Raw genomic sequence first — 19,052 nt, 5'->3', positions numbered from 1 at the left:
ATTCGCTATCCGAGTATATATCTAGATGATTCTCTAGAGAAAGCACTTATGTTACTTGATAGCCTGGGGGCTAATGAAGAGGTTGAAGAGATGATGCACATCCTTGATACATCTTGTGCGTACCTGCAAGGGACGCACCCCTTCGAGCCTTTGAATAGACCAGAGGGGCCTCCTCCAAGTCCGTCAATTGAGGAAGCCCCAAAATTGGAACTTAAACCCCTTCCACCTCACCTGCAATATGCTTATTTGGATGACTCTGACACTTTACCTGTTATTATCTCATCTGAATTGTCTAAATTGCAGGAAGAAAAGCTGTTGAGAGTGCTACGTGAGCACAAGCGAGCACTTGGGTGGACTATGTCCGACATTAAGTGCATTAGTCCAGCCTTCTGCATGCACAAAATCCTCATGGAGGATGGACACAAGCCCAGTGTAGAGCAACAACGCCGACTCAATCCAATTATGAAAGAGGTGGTAAGAAAAGAAGTGATTAAGTGGCTTGATGCAGGTATTGTATTCCCTATCTCAGACAACAAATGGGTAAGCCCCGTTCAATATGTACCCAAGAAAGGGGGGATGACTATAGTATTTAATGAGAATAATGATTTGATACCTACAAGAACTGTCACCGGGTGGAGAATTTGCATTGATTACAGAAAATTGAACAATGCCACCCGGAAGGACCATTTTTTCCTCCCCTTTATTGACCAAATGCTTGATAGATTAGCTGGCCAGGAGTATTATTGCTTCTTAGATGGTTACTCGGGGTATAATCAGATTGCTATAACCCTAGAGGACCAAGAGAAGACCACTTTTACGTGTCCTTATGGCACGGATGCGTTCAAGTGAATGTCTTTTGGTATTTGTAATGCACCTGCGACTTTTCAAAAGTGTATGATGTCCATTTTTACTAACATGGTTGAGAGGTTTGTGGAAGTGTTCATGGATGATTTTTCTATGTTTGGATGCTCTTTTGATAACTGGTTGATGAACCTTGATAAAGTACTTGCTAGGTGTGAAGAGACTAACTTGGTGCTAAACTGGGAAAAGTGTCATTTCATGGTACGTGAAGGTATAGTCCTGGGGCACAAGATGTCCAAAGATGGTTTGCAGGTGGACAAGGCAAAGGTGAAAGCGATTGAAAAATTGCCTCCACCGATATCTATCAAAGGCATTCGCAGTTTCTTGGGCCATGCAGGTTTTTATCGTCGTTTCATTAAAGATTTCTCGAAAATTTCCTCTCCCTTGTGCAGGTTGCTTGAGAAAGATGTCGCCTTCAAATTTGATGATGCCTGTCTGAAGGCATTCGAGGAGCTGAAAGGAAGGTTGGTTACTGCACCAATCATAATTGCTCCGGATTGGGAGCAACCATTCGAGTTGATGTGCGATGCTAGCGACTTGGCTGTTGGTGTTGTCTTGGGGCAAAGGAAAAATAAGATATTCCACTCCATCTACTATGCGAGCAAAACTCTGAATACAGATCAGATGAACTACACCGTCACTGAAAAAGAGTTGCTTGCAGTGGTGTGGGCGTTTGACAAGCTCAGGTCATATCTTGTGGGGACCAAAGTCATCGTCTACACAGATCATTCAGCCATCAGGCACTTGTTCGAGAAAAAGGATGTCAAGCTGAGACTGATTCGGTGGGTCCTACTGCTACAAGAGTTTGATTTAGAGATCCGAGACCGCAAAGGAACAGAGAATCAAGTGACCGATCACTTGTCCAGATTAGAAAATCGGAACCATGTGGCTGAATGGGATGCAATCAAAGAAACATTCCCTGATGAGCAGTTATTGGTAATCGCCTCAAGTACAGCCCCACGGTATGCAGATTATGTGAACTTTATTGCAAGTGGGGCGACACCACCAGAATTGACACCAGACAATAGACGAAGGTTCTTGCATGATGTGAGGCTGTACATGTGGGATGAGCCATTCTTATACAGGCTATGTGCAGATCAGTTGGTGCGGAGATGTGTTCCTGAGGAGGAGATGAGTGCCATACTTCATAGTTGTCACACCTCGTTATACGAAGGTCATCACGGTGGAGACATGACTGCCCAAAAAGTACTACAATCAGGTTTCTATTGGCCGAAATTATTTAGGGATACACACACCTTTGTTAAAATGTGTGATAGGTTCCAAAGAACCGGGACGATCACTAAGAATCACGAGATGCCGCTGCAAAACATCCTGGTAGTGGAGCTTTTCGATGTTTGGGGAATTGACTTCATGGGACCTTTTCCATACTCGAACGGCCATAGATACATCTTGGTAGCAGTTGATTATGTGTCTAAGTGGGCGGAGGCCATTGCTCTTCCTTCTAATGATGCAAAGGTGGTGGTAAGCTTTGTCAAGAAGCATATCTTCACACGCTTTGGAACTCCCAGAGTGTTGATCAACGATGGAGGTACGCATTTTTGCAACAAACTGTTAAACAATGTCCTTGAAAAGTACGGGGTCAAGCACAAGGTCTACACTGCTTATCATCCACAGACGAGTGGTCAAGTGGAGGTTTTAGATAGAGAGGTCAAGCAAATTCTTGAGAAAATAGTGAGTGCAAATAGAAAAGATTGGGCCGGAAAGTTAGACGACGCATTGTGGGCGTATCGAACAACATACAAAACTCCCATAGGTGCTTCTCCTTATAGATTGGTGTATGGGAAGGCATGTCACTTGCCCGTCGAACTTGAGCACAAGGCCTATTGGGCAATAAAGAAGCTAAACATGGATGGGGACTTAGCTAGAGAGAAGAGGTTACAGCAACTCGATGAGCTCGAGGAGTTTCGATTACATGCATATGAGAATGCCAAATTGTATAAAGAAAAGACTAAGAGGTGGCATGACAAGCACATTCAACATCGAGAGTTCGAGCCAGGGCAAGAAGTTCTGTTGTTCAATTCGAGGTTGAAGCTTTTTCCGGAAAGCTTAAATCTCGTTGGTCGGGCTCTTTTGTTGTGGTAAGCGTGAAGCCTCATGGAGCCATGGAGTTGAGAGATATGAGTTCCACTGGAACTTTCTTGGTGAACGGTCAACGGATAAAACATTACTGGGGTGGTGACTTTGCATGTCACAAGACCTCATTGGACTTGAAGGATGCTTGAGAAAATGTTGTAACCGTCGTGCCACGATGTTAAATAAGGCGTTGGTTGGGAGGCAACCCAACGATAGTAGTAGTGTTTGATTTTGAGCTTTAACTTACTAACAAATGCAGGCGACAAAGGGCGGGTGAAAGAACTATCAACCAGGAGCAAAACACGTGACATTAAATGCAAAACTAAATGCCCAGGAGCGCGACTTCGCGCCAAACTTCGTGTGTATGCTCGCGCGCCTGGGCGACCCTTTCTGCCTGGAACTCAACAGACACGCGTGAAGAAACGCGCGAGCTCAAAACTTCGCACACAAGTTCGCGAACCTTTCTGCCTGGAACTCAACGGAAGCGCACGAAGAAACGCGTGAGCTCCAAACTTCGCGCGTATGCATGCGCGCCTGGGCGAGCCTTTCAGCCTAGAACTTTTCAGGCGTTTTGTTTTTCTTTTTAGTTTTAGTTTTTCTTTTTATTTCTTTTATTTTTGTAGTTTAATAGGTTATTTGTTTAGACACATTTATCCCCCTCCCCTATATAAAACAAAACCCATATTCCCTCTTCCAAAATCTCCCAACCCCTTCCAAGACACCAAATTCCAGCACCCCTGCCCCCATCACCCTCTCTCACGATTCCCTTCCCAAAAAAAATAATCACTAGCATCATCTCCCTATCTCACGATTTTTAACAAGGTATGAGCCCTAGTTTTAGTTTTCTTTCTTCTTCTCTTTCTATTTTCAGATTTTGTTATGTTGTATCTTATGCCATTAGTGTAGATGTGTTTTGTGATTTGGTGTTCAAACTTGGTGAAATACATTGTGGGGTTAGTTTATTGTAAGTGTGGGGTGGTTAGTACTTGATTTGGGTTATGGATGAGCTTTTGTGGGAAGCCCTTGTTGCAAGACCCTTAGAAAAAAGCTGTGAGAGCCTAATGCCCATACGGTGTTTGTGGAAAGGCCTCAATGATCATGATTATGTAGTTGTGACCCATTTTGCGTGTGAAGTCTGAGTAACCGCATCAAGTCACACTATTTTTGTTGGGCTGATCTAATGTGTCCACGTTTTGCAGGTATTATGCCACCATCGAAAAAGCGCCAAGCCACGGGTCCATCCTCAAGCCGCCAAAGGGCAGCTCCTGCACGTTCCTATGATAGCAACAAATTTGTCTCCCTTAAGGCTCAGACCCGTTTTACAGAAAAGGCTGCCAAAAAGGCAATTCCGGAGAGGGGCATCAACATCAAAAAGGTCAAGGAACGATGCCCCCACATGTACAATGAGTTGATGGAACGGGGTTTGCAGGCCTTCATTAACGAGCCAGGGGAGGCTAATGTAATGGTTGTACGCGAATTCTATGCTAATCTACCAGAGCATGTCAACCATGTGGTCACAGTGCATCGTAAGGCGGTGGATGCCTCCATTGAGGCGATACGCACAGCTTATCAATTGCCCGACCCTCTGCCTGAGAATACTAACTTTTGTGAATATGGGCGAAATCCAACCGATGCCAAGTGGGAGCGCTTCTTTGATGAAATTTGCGCACCAGGAAAAATGGTAGAGTGGCTGGAACATGGAGAGAATTTCCATTCATCCGTCTTAACTCCAGAGGCGAAGAGCTGGCTGTATGTGATTAACAGTCGCCTTATTCCCTCCACAAATACTACGGAGGTGAATGGACCCCGGGCTGCATTGATTTGGTGTTTCATCAAGGGTCTTCACTTCGACATGGCCAAAGTGATCCACGACGATATGTTTATCCGATGTCCCAAACGCCAGTATGGATTCTTTTTCCCATCTTTGGTGACTAAGCTTTGCAGGAATGTGCAGGTACCTGAAAATACTCGTGTGGACGGGCTGGTAAGGAAAATCCGTAAGATCCGACCTGGCACGAACACCACGGGGGAAGCCTCGGCAGCAGCGGCAGGTAGAGAGGATGCGAGTGGTTCTGATGTATCGGAGGAGGAATAGCAAATGGATGTGGAGGGCGAAACACAGTCCCAAGCGCCCAGCGCAACAGCTGCAGCACTGTCACGAGCAGCGTCCTCTTCAGGAACTGCCAGAGTGTCCCAGCACACCACATTGGAGCAAGAGGTGGCTGGTCTATGCACCTCCTTGAATGATTTGGGCACTCGTGTGGACGGGATAGCTGACCGACAAGTCAAGTAAGAAAAGAAGTTCATGGGTTGGCTGCGAGCTTTGGGGTGTACGTGCAACGTGAACCCTGAAACTTCCGATCAAGAGTCAAGCTTCAGGGAAGTCTCTTCACCTCACTGCTCTTTTAAATTTTAAGTCATGGGGACATGTCTTCTTTTTAAGTATGGTGTGGGGGATTCCTTCATTGTATGTTGTATATAGTTGTACAAATTGTCGGGTTGTATTATCTGTTTCATGTTGACTTGATAGTTTTTGTTAAGCAGTAGTTTTTTTGTTAATTTAGATAAATGGCTCGGCTCGACGACGGATCCCTTTCGACGGGGTTCTTGAGGGACTGAGTCGAGAAAAAAAAATGTAGGCTCTTCCTGATGACGGATCTTTTAGATGATTTTCTTGAGGGAAGAGAGTCTAAAGAAAACAACAAAAAGATTTTTTATTTTTTTCTTAGGTAGTGTAGCAATTCCCCCTTGGTTTTTCTTTAAGCCGCGGTTCTTTTCCAATGGTTTAGCTTGAACTGGGTATAGGTAGTTTTTATTTTGTTTTCTTTTTGATTTGTATATTAGGGTAATGGGATACGAGCTATAAAAATTGAAAGAGAACCCATAGCGTTGACACACCTGAACACAATAGGGCCTAGAGTGTAACGTTTAGTCCTAATTGTTGAATCTCACTGAAAGTGCCTTAATTTATATATTTGTACTGAATTGAATGCTCGTAATGGAGCGTCTTGATGAGCTGATCTGAATGAGTTATATGCCATGTGTGGTGAGTATTTGTGTAGTCCATGTATGGTACTTGTGTCTACAACTTGCCTGGTATGTGAGTTGAAGCGAAATTTTAGGTGACGCTCGGTTTGAAAAATGATGTTAGGCTTTCTTTGACCTTTTTGAGTTTAATTGCTTATCACAAATAAAATTTGTCCCTAGTTAACCCTTTTGAGCCTTTAGACTTTTGTTTGGCACCCGCATTACAAGCCTATACCCTTTTGTTCTTAATTGACATTGTGTTGATCCTTTTACCTCTTAAAGCACTTTAATTGTGAGATGAGCGCTAAAAGAAGTAAGAAGGAAATAAGTGTGGGGTAGCTTTTGAGTGGAACCAATAAAAGGATGAAAGGTGCACTTATGTTGTAAACGAATACACCACTAGCAGAAATTGAGTGACAAGAAGAATAAACTGGAAAAAAAATGATTACGTTGTGTCTTGTTCCAGCTAGTGGGAATGAATTAATAGAGTGCTTAAAGAAGAAGGGAGTATTTGTGGGATGATATTGTGTGTGAATGAGAAGTGGGTTGAAGAATTTGCGCTAAAAATTGCTCATGTGATGTGTTAAAGTGCTTAGGGGTTGAGTCACTATTCCTAAATGCATCCTACCCATCCCTTAGCCCACATTACAACCATGAAAAAGTCCTAATTGATTTTGGATCGAGCTAACCTACATTAGTAGAGATTTACATTAAGGGCAAGCTTATGGTACCAATTGCATGCATGTGACCTCTTTTGTGAGAGTAAGTGATTTCCTTGATATATGTAAGTATATGAATTGAATGTGGTGGATTGAACTCAGTTTTTGTTGATGTAATTGTGAGGGCATATGATTCGTGATGGAAAAGCAAGTCTTGACTTTTATGTAGAGTGCTTTGAGGAAGTGTGAATATTGCATGGCACTTGAGAGTCGATTTTGGGGCTAGGATTGTTCACTACTAGGCGTAATACATTTACATTGTTATAGGTGTAATGCGTTAAGGAAATTGGTTGAGTGGAGGATTCTCTAGAGAGTATAGTTGATTGCTCGAGGACTAGCAATGAATTAAGTGTGGGTTGTTGATAATTGGCGAAATCTAGGTGATTTAACTATTGTTTATGCTTCCGCTTGATTAAATTCCAATGACATATTATGGTTAATTGATGAAAAATAGGCTATAATTGTGGTATGTATACATTGCAAGATCAGGAGTCTATATGATGCTTTCAAGAGGATATTGGAATGATTTATGAGCAAGAACAACCCCTCGGAATCGAGTGTGCGCAACGACGAGACGAAACAATGGACGAAATCAAGCTTCAGACGCGCAAAGAAATGTGAAGTCGCGCAGTAGTTCGCGCGTAAGAAGAGCTGCAGCAGAATCGTGCGCGAAGAAATGCGCGAAGTTGTGCGCGAGCTCGCGCATGTCCGGACCGGAAAAACGTTATTTAGGGGTAAAATTGGAAATTTGGAGAGAAACCCACTTGACCTATATAAAGTCAAGCTCGCCCAAGGTTAAAGTATCAAGTTTTTCATAGCTTAGTGGAAGAGATAGAGAGGCAAGAGGCAAGGAGGAGTTTTGATCATCAAGTTCTTCTTTTCTTCTCTTGTTTTTGCTGTTTGTGATGAAACTGAACTTGTTTATGATGAACCCTAGTATGAGCAGCTAAGACCCATTGTTCCAGGGTCGTGGGTAAAACATGAATGTTGTTGTTTAAAGTTTAATTTGACAAAGTTGGTTTATCATATTGGGTTATTTATTTAATTCTTTTCTTAATTATTTTGCTGAGTAGCTAACAATGAAATACTATCTACGAATCTTTAGTTGAACTCGAAAGTGGGAACTTTAGATTGCATATAGAATTAAATAGAGCAAGTTCTTGAACCCGGGCCTCGGGGAACGGATTTGCAATTGGGATAGACATATACCCAATTGCCTTGATTGGTTTAAATACAGGAATTGTAAATGCGTTCTTGTTAATCTTAATTCCATAGATATATAGGCATTGAGTTGACTTGAATAGGCGAGTAAGAACTCGACATATTCTTATGAGTAATATCAACTCTGTCAATCAATAACCCAGATAAATTGATTAGTCATTTTGAGCCAAGAACACAACACGATTGTAACTATGCATGTGACCCTGGAATATCTTCTCCTACTGTTTGTTACTCGTAATTGCCATTCGTTTGGTTACTTATTTTAGTTAGATTAATTCTTTATAGTTAAGTAGTAAAACAATTACATCTCTCTTTTGTGAACAATCTCTTGGGTAGATAAAGAAATTGGGTTTGAATTAGTCAACAATTAATCATAAGTCTTCGTGGAACGATACTCTACTCACTACTATATTACTTGACGATCACGTGCACTTGCGTGAGTATTTTTGGTCGCAACAATCAACGATAATATCTGTATAAGATCCCATGTTGTTGGAAGTTGGAATATACAAGGGACACAATCAGGAGATATGGGATGAAATTCAAAAATAATCAGATTTACGAGTGTTAATTGAAAAATAGGCACAATGTGAAAAGTTATTGAAATTTAGTCACTTTTAAAACAGTTTGAACGAAAATACTGTTCAAAATCCGGAAAATATTCAGGCATAATATACTGGAGTTCGAATTTTCTACATGTGAACTTCCAGCATAATATACTAGAGTTCCAGTATAATATGCTGGAACTCCAGTATATTATGTTGGAAGTATACATGTAAAAAATTCGAATTGCTGGATCGGAACTCCAGTATATTATGCTGGAACTTTTCGTGTTGCATCAATATAATGACTATTTTTTAATGACTTTGCAAACACTAGTTATTTTTCAATTACTAGTCCGAAAACTAGCTAGGTCTATTATCAGGTTAACAATTGGTTAGTATAAGGAATGACAATTTGGTCACATTAAAGTGTGTGATCATCTCGTCTAAGCTATTAGAAATAACATATTTTTACTTAATTATATTCTTAACACGGCCTTCGTCAAGAGTTCTTCATATGGCTCAGGCATGATAGAGCAAGGCAAATGCTATATCGCTTTCATATGCTTTATATTTCTTTGTGCTTTATTTCACAAATTGTAACAAAAATTGTCGAATTTTTAGGTTTAAAATAAATTAAACAAAAAAGTTAAGAAAAAACGCGGGAGTCCATTTTTTTTGGAATTGGAGTAATTTCTTTTTTTTTTTTTTTACTTTTTACTTTTAAAAAATATGTGCCCAAAAAACGTGGGACTCCATGATTGAATAACTTAATTGGTTAATTGTTTGAAAATTTTTAAAATTTTTTTCTACTTTAAATATTTTTGAATCTCCAAATTTATTGGACTTTTATCTTAAAATATGACATGTTTTGATATTTTATGGTGACACTTGGCATAATATCATGGATTTGCTTCTCCTTTTATATATAAATAGATTTACTGACTTTATGTGTAACACATTTCAAAGTCCAGATGGCTATACTGTGGCAACTGCAGCAACAGATGAAACACATTAAAGTCCTGTTTGGCCATAAATTTTAGCTATATTTTTCAAAAAAAAAATAATTGAAAATATTATTTATTTATGGAATATAATTATATTTGGGGGGGAAAATTTCAAGTTTCCAAAAACGGGTTTAGGACAGTTTTTGGATGAAATTTTTTCTTTCAATCACAAAACTTCAACTTTTATATAAATAAAATGCATGTACAAACGCTAGCTAAGACTGTCTAATGTTTTTGAGAATCCCGAAGAGACTAATAACTTGTTTGGTCAAGATTCTAAAATCAGCTTATTTTGAGAAGTATTTTTCTCAAAAGTACTTTTCAAAAAAGTGATTTTGGTGATAAGTAGTTTGTGATTGGCTAATTAAATTGAAAAATACTTTTGAGCAGTAATTAGTGTTTGACCAACCTTTTTAAAATTGCTTCTTCTAAGTGTATTTTTTTCAAAAGTGCTTCTCAGAAAAGTGTTTTTGGAGAGAAGTTACTTTTTTTTGTTTCTCAAAAACTGCTTCTGATTTTCCTCAAAAGCACTTATTTTCCTTCTAAAAGCTCGACCAAACACCTTAATTTTTGGAAAAAAAATACTTTTGACCAAAAAAAAGCACGCTACCCTCCCAAGTCCTCCCATGTAGAATCTCCCTAGGTTGTTATTGTTGTATCTCAAAACCGGTGACAATTTTAAGCTTCTATTCATTTGTTTCGCAACGAAAAAAAGACTAAAAAACAAAAAAGGATAATATAGGCAGAGCTCCACAAATATATATACTACTCCATCCGTCACACTTTATGTGACAGATTAGGAGTAAGAAGGTCAAAACTATTTAAATTTCGATATAAATTCGGATAAAGAATCTATAAGTTTTAAGGCGTACTATAATTTATGTACTATTTAAATTTGTTGTATCTCAAAACTGGTGACAATTTTAAGTTTGTAAAAGTACTGTAAATCACAATAATTAACAATTCAAAATATTCAAAAGCAATGTTATATCTAGCCTTATCGTATGAACCCGGTACTTTTAATGCGTATTATAATTTATGTACAAAAACTCATCAGAAGTGTAACAAATAGCTGATATTAACCCCTAACTTAAAAAATATTATGGGTTAGATACTAAAAAGCTTAAAGATTGAGCCCATAAATTTTAAATTCCGTATTCCCCTCTGTTCAAAAAGAATATAAAAAATTATAGTCAAGGAAAACCTAACTCTTCCAATAGGTACTGTGTCATATAAAGTGGGACACAAGAAATACTAGTGTACTGAAATTTGGAAGAAACCCAAGAAAATTAACTTTAGTCAGATTTTTAATTTAGAAAAAGACTTTTGAAAATAAAAAATAAATGAAGGACAAACGAACTAGTTTTGAATCTGGTGGACACAGTTCTTTTGTTATTATTCACCGACCATTTTCCCGGTATTTTAATGGTACAAATTATATGATCCTCTCTTTCTACGGTTCTAACTTCTATACACCTTTCACTTGTAGCCACTCTCACCCTTTTACCCTTGCACCTCCTCCTTCTCTACCTATACATACATATATTCATATTACATGCATGCATGCATGAAGATCATAAAGTTTTCTTTATTTGGTGCTAAAGTTATTGAGAAAATGATGGATGTAGTCGCATAGTGTTCATTAAGTTGGCAAAAGTAAGTAATTTCGACATGAAAAATGACTTCTGTCATATCAAACACGTAATTCTCTGACAACTATGTTTTTATGTGCAGTTTAGAGAGTGAATTGTGGGGATCAGCTCGCAGAGGAATACAGGATAAGTTGGAATTATATATGTCGTCGAAGGTGGTGCACGAGGGATGGATGGTGAGGTATGGGAGGAGGAAGATTGGGAAATCTTTCCTTCATATGCGATATTTCGTTCTTGAGACTCGTTTGTTGGCTTACTACAAGACGAAGCCTCAGGGCAATGCTGTAAGTTTTTTCCTGAATTTCAACTCCTTTTTCTTTTTTCAAATTTCTTACTAGTAGCGGAGCTAGGAATTTTTAGAGGATTCAGAAAAAATACAAAAGTGTTATATCTAGAAAAGCGTTAAGGAATTCAACAGTTTTTATATACAGAATTTTCGGGGTATTCAATATAACGTAGGAGTCTATCACACAATAGGTGCGAGTTCCAATTATCACGGCCCCTTCAATTCCCTTTCTTCTTCCTTGATCCCCCAATATAAATATGTAATAAAAAAAACTTCAAAAAGTCTATTTTTTTCTTGCACATGATCATTATATTTGAATTTCAATTTGGACTTGGTATTATGTGATGTTAACTCCCAATTCGTTTGACACTTTTTCCTGTTTTGTCTGAAACAAAATGACACCTTTTTATATTGATGTGACTTGTTTTTTGTCCCATAGGATTAAAAAGCTAGTAGCTTTGTACTAAGTACTTCGTTTTTTTTTTTTTTTGTATATATCGTTTTGTGTCAAAAGTCTTTCTTGTTCAATCAAACACCGCCAAACAAATTTGGAAGGAGGGATTATATGGCTTTTGAGCTCAACCCTTGACCTTTGGATTAAGAGAACATTTTGAAATTGCTATCAATGTTCTTTGAGTATATTATATTAGCTTAGTGTTGAAATGAAGTCGTGGCGTAACTGGTACTGCCATGAGACCAAGAGGTCACAGGTTTGGAAAACAACCTCTTACAGAATTGCAAGGTAAGGCTGCGTACAATAGACCCTTGTGGTCCGGCCCTTCCCCGGACCCCGTGCATAGGAGGAGCTTAGTGCACCGGGCTGCCCTTTATCTTAGCTTAGTGTTGGATGTGAAATTGTCAAGAAACAGTCATTTGGTACTCTTGTTTGTCATTGTGTAAGACTGATGATAAAATGGTTAGTTTTCTGAGGCCTTTGAATGTCTGATGTTACCTTATATATTATTGTTAGGCTCCAATTAAGACACTTCAAATTGATGGAAATTTTCGAGTCGAGGACCGAGGCTTGAAGACTCATCATGGACAAGTGAGTTGTTCTAACTGTTGTTTGTATTTATTATCCTATGATCAGTAAGTAGTATTTTTCTTTAGAGTATTAGTTTTTTATTTTGTTATGTTGAGGAAATTGATGTTATATAATCTTGCCTTTTGCAGATGGTTTATGTCTTATCAGTTTATAACATGAAAGAGAAGTATGATCAAATCACGGTACGGAATCTTGAGTTTCTTATCTCTTCTAAAACAAAAGGGCAGCCCGATGCACAAAGCATCCCGCATTCACCTAGAGTCCGAGGAAGGGCCGCACCTCAAGGGGTGTTATGTTGACAGCCTACCCTACTCCAAGCAGTAGTGGATGCTTCCATAGTTTAATTTACATTGCAATTGACAAGAGAGGGAGGCACTTTTCTCATTGTTTCTAGAAGATACTTAAATATGCAACAGCAATTTTTCAACAATTTCATGTGATCTACACATGTTATTGGTTTTAAAAGCGCAACTCGGTGCAGTAAGCTCCCTCTATGCGCGAGGTTTGCGAAAAGGCCGAACCACATTAGGTTTTACATATGCAGCCTTACCTTGCACTTCTACAAGATGTTGTTTCCTTGGCTTGAACTCGTGATCTCCTGGTCATATGGCGGCAACTTTTACCGTTGCGCCAAAATGAATCATGTTGGAACAAGACTTGATTGTTATTATTGGTGATTATACATTTTGATAGATATTAGTATTTAGGGAAACTAGTTAGTGTTTATGACTTATAGTGAAGTGAGAAATTCTGGTTGTTTTTTGCTACATCATGGTTGAGTCTTTGCTTGTTTGGCCTGGACTGCGATTGGCTGACTAATCTGAGCTTCTGTGTGATGGGAGAAAATTTACTCATGTTAATCAAAATGTGATTACAGATGGCAGCTTTCAACATTCAGGACTCTCTCAGTTGGAAAGAAAAAATCGAGTCTGTGATTGATCAGGTTGTTTTCTTGTCTGTTAAATATCTCCGTTGTTATTTTCTTCTTCCAACGTATGTATATATATTTCGATCACCATCTCCTCGTGCCTAGATACAAATGGAGGTAATAACATGTTAACTGCAATGCAGCATCAAGAGGCACAAGGCGCTAATCGTAGCAAGTACAATGATTTCAAATCAGGGACGGATAGTACAGGGAGGACTGTTTCAGATCATGAAAGTCCGTAAGTATTGTGCTTTTTCAACTTGAAATTACAATATCCATACCGGTAAAAAAAATTATTTTTATGTATATATATTATGTGTTAATCCCCTTAACTTATTCGTTGTATTTACTTATTTAAATTTTGAATCTCCTTAATAAAAATTCTGGCGACGCTGATACTGGTTCCCATATTACCCTTCTCGGGACATGATTTTTAACATCGAAAAAGCTACAATTATTTGACTTAGCTAGTCCAGCTTTTACAAATTGTAATGCTTTTTCCTATTTTGTAGGTTTAGTGCTGCTGAAGATGAAGAAGATTCTCAACCAAACTTGATCCGCGGAACAACAATGGGAAATGGTTGGTAAATTTACCTTGTGCTTATTTTCTGCTACATGTTTCAAGCAGTACTTATTGTGTCATTTTAGTGGAAGGTCCACCTGAATCTGTGGTCGATTGGACAAAGGAATCAGAGTCAGATTTAGCAAACCCAAAGTATAGGCGCTTACTTTACTGCCAAAACGGTCAGTCTAATATTTTGATTCCATTCATAGTTGATCCATTGTTTCTTCTTTCTGACGATATTTCTCTACTAATGAGTGGCTGCAGGGCTTCGCATTTTCGAGGAGCTTCTCAATGTTGATTTAGTAGTATGAGCTTATTCCAATGTTCTTTTCTGGCATAAGTTTTGCCAAATTTAAAACAAGTAGGGTGTTTTAGGGTATTTGTGTGATAAATTTTCTTGATCTTCCTGTAGCCAAAGGGCTGTAGTAGAGCTATGAAGGCAGTTGGCGTCGTGGAAGCTACTTGTGAAGAAATATTTGAGCTTGTAATGAGCATGGACGCAACACGTTTTGAGTAAGTTTTGTCCACTTTAGGGTATTTACAGGCAGAGTCAGGATTTGAAGCTTATGGTTCGGCAATTCTATCATTTTAGGTTACCGGGTTCTAAATTACTATTTATTTGTACATATTAAATAAATTTCGTAAGACAAATACAAAGTTTGAACCATAGTTACTTGCTTGGTTCAGCTGAACTTGTATCTTCAAGGCTAGCTCCTCCTTTACTTTTCCATCACAAGAGCTCTGATTCTATGTTGCTCGGACTCTCCGAAAATATCGCCGAGAGTGTAGCAGCATTTTGGAGAGTCCACGCAATATAGCTCTGATTGCATGAGAAACTTTCATTTTGGCTTAACAGGTGGGATTGTAGCTTCCAATATGGTAGTTTAGTTGAGGAGGTAGATGGACACACAGCAATACTCTATCACAGACTTCAACTCGACTGGTTCCCAAGGTAATATGTTTTTCCTTGTCACAAATTTTCTTTGTTGTAAATGCCTAAATATGAGTGAGATTGTTAGGTGATTTATGTTGTGTGTGATTGTATACAATGCAGGTTTATTTGGCCTCGGGATCTTTGTTATGTACGTTATTGGCGTCGAAATGATGATGGAAGTTATGGTAAGTATAACCTATGTTGCACGGACTCTCCAAAATGCTGCCGTACCCGTGTCGGATCCTCTAAAAATACGCTACTTTCGAAGGATCTGACACGCACCCGACGACATTTTTTGGAGAGTCCGAGCATCATAGAGTCTAAACCATAGATTCCTGTTTACTTCTGTCACTTCATCTTTTCTCTTTGTATATTTACAATTCTACTTGGTTTATCATATCATGATGCAGTTGTGTTATTTCGTTCTCGGGAGCATAAGAATTGTGGTCCATTACCCGGATATGTTAGAGCTCATATCGAAAGTAAATTCTATTTTCCTTTATGGTTATACTGTCTGCATGAATTTTCATGCTATTATTGCAATAGGATCATATAGCTACCTGATCTTTTATGTTCACAGGTGGTGGATTCAATATTTCACCCCTAAAACCGCGTAATGGAAGGCCGAGAACTCAAGTGCAGCATCTTATGCAGATAGATCTGAAAGGGTGGGGTGTGGGCTTCATCGCATCATTTCAGCAACATTGTCTGTTTCAGATGTTAAATAGTGTTGCTGGTACGCTTTAAACTCCCATTTTACCCTTAATGACATGATTTTTATAGTCAATAAGAAATAATAGCAGATAACTAATCACAGCATAACTTGTCTTCCAACCAAACGACCCCTCAGTGACTTGAATTTCCAACATAATGTTGTCTTTCACAATGATTCATCGATCAAAGCTCAATGTGAACTTATGTTTAAATAATCCTACGATAGGACTTCGTGAATACTTTTCTCAAACTGATGAGAGGGCTGCTGCTCCAAGAATTCCGGTTATGGTTAATATGACCTCACCATCTATCTCTTCTAAAAAGAGCCAAAAACAGTCTCATCATCGTACTCCATCTTTAGACCAAATACGCGCTGCAAATAGAAATGCATCGATGATGGATGAGTACTCTGATGAAGATGAAGATTTTCAAGGCACTGATCAAGAGGTATGAACTATATATATACTTTTTCATATACTTTAGCATATTTTTTTCAGCATCTCCTTATGAACATGTGCTTGGACTCCTTGTAGGTATCATCACCGGGGCTTGACCAAGACACGATTAAAACTGGTAGGTGTCTGAACATAGTTTTATTTGTAATTGTTGTTTCGCGAATTCTTTCCTGAAAATCTTTTTGTACTTCTGAAGCACTTGAAGAAGAACCTCTGGACCAAATTGATTTGTCCACTTTTTCGGGTAATCTTCGACGAGATGAGAATGAAAATGGTCGCGACTGCTGGACAATATCTGATGGAAAGAACTTCAGACTTCGTGGCAAGAATTTTTGCAGTGACAAAACAAAGGTTCTTATCTCTTGTTTCCTTGATAAGTTCTTGGTTTTAGGTCCAACTGTCTATGTTATTCGCTCTAATATCACCTTTGCAAATTGTCTATGAAGGTTCCAGCTGGTAAACCTCTCATGGATCTCGTCGCAGTTGACTGGTTCAAAGATACGAAACGAATGGACCATGTCGCTAGACGCCCTGGTTGTGCAGCACAGGTAGTAATAAATTTGAGTAGTTTCAAGCGAATGTCAAACCATTTAGATATTACTAGTTTCTAGGTTTAATGGAGAGCCTTGGAGCAACGATAAAGTTGTCTCTGTGTGACCTATAGACCATGAGTTCGATCCGTGGAATCAGCCATTGGCGCTTGCGCCAAGGTAGGTTGTCTACATCACACCCCTTGGAGTGTGGCCCTTCCCCGGACCGTGCATGAACGCGGCATGCTGTTTGTAGTGATTAAAGGGTGTCCATGTTTTCACTTATCTTTATACATCTATTTTTTTTGCTAGGTTGCTTCAGAAAAAGGACTCTTTTCTTTGGTTATAAATTTGCAAGTAAGTTATTTCTCCCCTGCTTTCATTTCTTGATTCAATGTGTGAAATCCTACAGAAAGAAATAAGCAGACAAAATTTGTCTTCTGAAGGTACCTGGATCAACACACTACAGCATGATTTTCTATTTTGTCATGAAAAAGTTAATACCTGGCTCGCTCTTACAACGGTTTGTTGATGGCGATGACGAGTTCCGGAATAGTAGAATGAAGTTAATCCCATCAGTTCCAAAGGTATTTTTATTTCTTTAAACTATCTGGAAGAATGCTTCTGTTTGTAGATTGTTAATGAGATGACAGTAGTATTATAGACAAACACCAAATAACAACGACGACATACTCAGTGTAATCCCACAAATGGGGTCTGGGGGAGGGTAGTATGTTTGCAGACCTTACCCCTATCTTGTGAAGGTACAAAGGCTGTTTTCATAGACCATCGGCTCAAGGAAAGCAAAAATATAAATCAATTGGTTCCATTAAACTAGCTATATGTTGTGAAGTATCAACAAATCCTATGTAAGGCGGCAAGATGGTATCTTGAGTAGTTACATTTCCAAATATTCGAGTTCCTTTTGGATCCTTCTTGTTTAATATAACAACTGCAGCACTGTTATCACTATTGTATTATCATCCCATTGTCATGTTATTTTCAGCTCTTTGCCATAACAAGTTTGATTCTAGTTCATTCATATCGACAGAGACCGTAGTTCGTCTTAGTTACTGGGTTCGTAATTAAATACTTATACCTATTTAATAGATTTCCTAACACAAATACATGATCTAACACAAAAGCTACTTGGTTCATCCGAACCCATACCTAATACTCTAGCTCTGCCCCTGCATGTCACCTCTTATATTCTGTTGAAAAAGATGAATAAGCTGAGATTTGTGGGTAATGTTTGAGAGGTTTAGTTTTCTTTTATATAGATGTTAAAGTTTTCATCTGATTAATCCTAACCATCTGCTATACGCGTCGTCCATCTTCTTCTGCTTTCTTGGCTATTTGAATTTGTGTAGAAATTTACTGTTATCATGCATCTTGCAGGGATCGTGGATTGTACGTCAGAGTGTTGGAAGTTCCCCTTGTTTACTGGGGAAAGCAGTTGATTGCAACTATATACGCGGTCCCAAGTATTTGGAGGTGAAGACTCATATCCATTTTCCTTTTGAGCATAGCACATAGAGACACAATACAAACAACAACTGCTAAGTATCAATCCCGAGCAAGTAGGGGTCAGCTATATGAATCCACACTGTCACTGTCACTCCATTTAAGCCCGTCTCTATCCAATATCATAAAACTTCAATTTCTCCAACACTAAAAGCTATGGTGTCGGATTTGATTTCATGTTGCTTTTCATTCTGCAGATTGATGTTGATGTTGGCTCTTCTACTGTGGCAAATGGAGTAATGGGGCTTGTCATTGGTGTAATCACGACACTAGTAGTTGACATGGCTTTTGTTGTACAGGTAAGCGGATAGAGGAATTACTACATGTTATCTTTTAGCTGATCTGATAGTATAAAGATTCTTATAAATTGTCAGCGTATAGAAGTTAAACTCTTGTATGTTGCCACAATCATTGACGTCTTTGGAAATTTTCTGTTAGGGCAACACCCCTGATGAGTTGCCGGAGCCACTTATAGGCGTGGCTCGTGTTTGTCATATAGAACTGTCATCTGCTGTTGTACCAAAGCTGGAGTCTGATACATCGACAGAATAAGTCATATCATGGCTGTTATCAATTTTGCAGAAGGTGATTTTTTGAAGATATGTATAATTTACCTACATGTATTTCATTCATAATTTTTTTTTTTTCACTCTCGTTTGAGTATTCTTTAAGCTCTGAGAAAATTATATGGAGCCAAGTTTTGTATAGTAACTGTTAAGACTTGTATTTATAAGGTCTTTGACTTTTCTGATTAAAGCTATGATTCTTTTCTCTTCCTTTTGTGTATTGGCTTTCATTTTGCTCCTCATTCTATTCCTTTTTGTTGTTTGCATCTTTTTTTGGTCACAAGTTCATGGATTGACCCCCCTGGTAAATGCTGGATTTGTTGTTATTATTGTTGTTTGTGAATTGTCATTGCTTGAAAAAGTGTAAAAGGATCCTACTACA

The 19,052-nt window shown here is 38.6% G+C and overlaps 1 protein-coding gene across 1 annotated transcript; it reads left to right on the top strand.

Annotated features, from left to right (window-relative positions):
• Window positions 1-10,959: 10,959 nt before the first annotated feature.
• Window positions 10,960-18,826, top strand: LOC104233872 (protein ENHANCED DISEASE RESISTANCE 2-like). The gene is made up of 23 exons (XM_009787333.2): window positions 10,960-11,127; window positions 11,206-11,407; window positions 12,380-12,454; window positions 12,583-12,636; window positions 13,332-13,397; window positions 13,526-13,620; window positions 13,895-13,962; window positions 14,031-14,126; window positions 14,212-14,252; window positions 14,360-14,460; window positions 14,804-14,899; window positions 15,002-15,066; window positions 15,292-15,363; window positions 15,462-15,617; window positions 15,822-16,042; window positions 16,129-16,168; window positions 16,247-16,401; window positions 16,497-16,598; window positions 16,893-16,937; window positions 17,027-17,167; window positions 17,979-18,074; window positions 18,302-18,403; window positions 18,543-18,826. The coding sequence occupies exons 2-23, from the start codon at window positions 11,267-11,269 to the stop codon at window positions 18,654-18,656; spliced, it is 2,142 nt and encodes a 713-aa protein (XP_009785635.1). The 5' UTR covers window positions 10,960-11,127; window positions 11,206-11,266; the 3' UTR covers window positions 18,657-18,826.
• The last annotated feature ends 226 nt before the right edge of the window (window positions 18,827-19,052 follow it).

Source organism: Nicotiana sylvestris, chromosome 12 (genome assembly GCF_000393655.2).
Source record: "Nicotiana sylvestris chromosome 12, ASM39365v2, whole genome shotgun sequence".
In the NCBI taxonomy this organism is placed as follows: Eukaryota; Viridiplantae; Streptophyta; class Magnoliopsida; order Solanales; family Solanaceae; genus Nicotiana; species Nicotiana sylvestris.
The sequence above is the reverse complement of the archived record's forward strand: the minus strand, read 5'-3'. Positions and strand labels throughout refer to the sequence as shown.

What these genes read in the sequence shown, in the direction of transcription:
- LOC104233872 (XM_009787333.2), top strand. Translation starts at nt 11,267, where the DNA reads ATGTCGTCGAAGGTGGTGCACGAGGGATGGATGGTGAGGTATGGGAGG. An exon ending in TCGAGTCTGTGATTGATCAG is followed by an intron (nt 13,398 to 13,525) that starts GTTGTTTTCTTG and finishes ACTGCAATGCAG; the next exon opens with CATCAAGAGGCACAAGGCGC. An exon ending in TGTTAGAGCTCATATCGAAA is followed by an intron (nt 15,364 to 15,461) that starts GTAAATTCTATT and finishes TTATGTTCACAG; the next exon opens with GTGGTGGATTCAATATTTCA.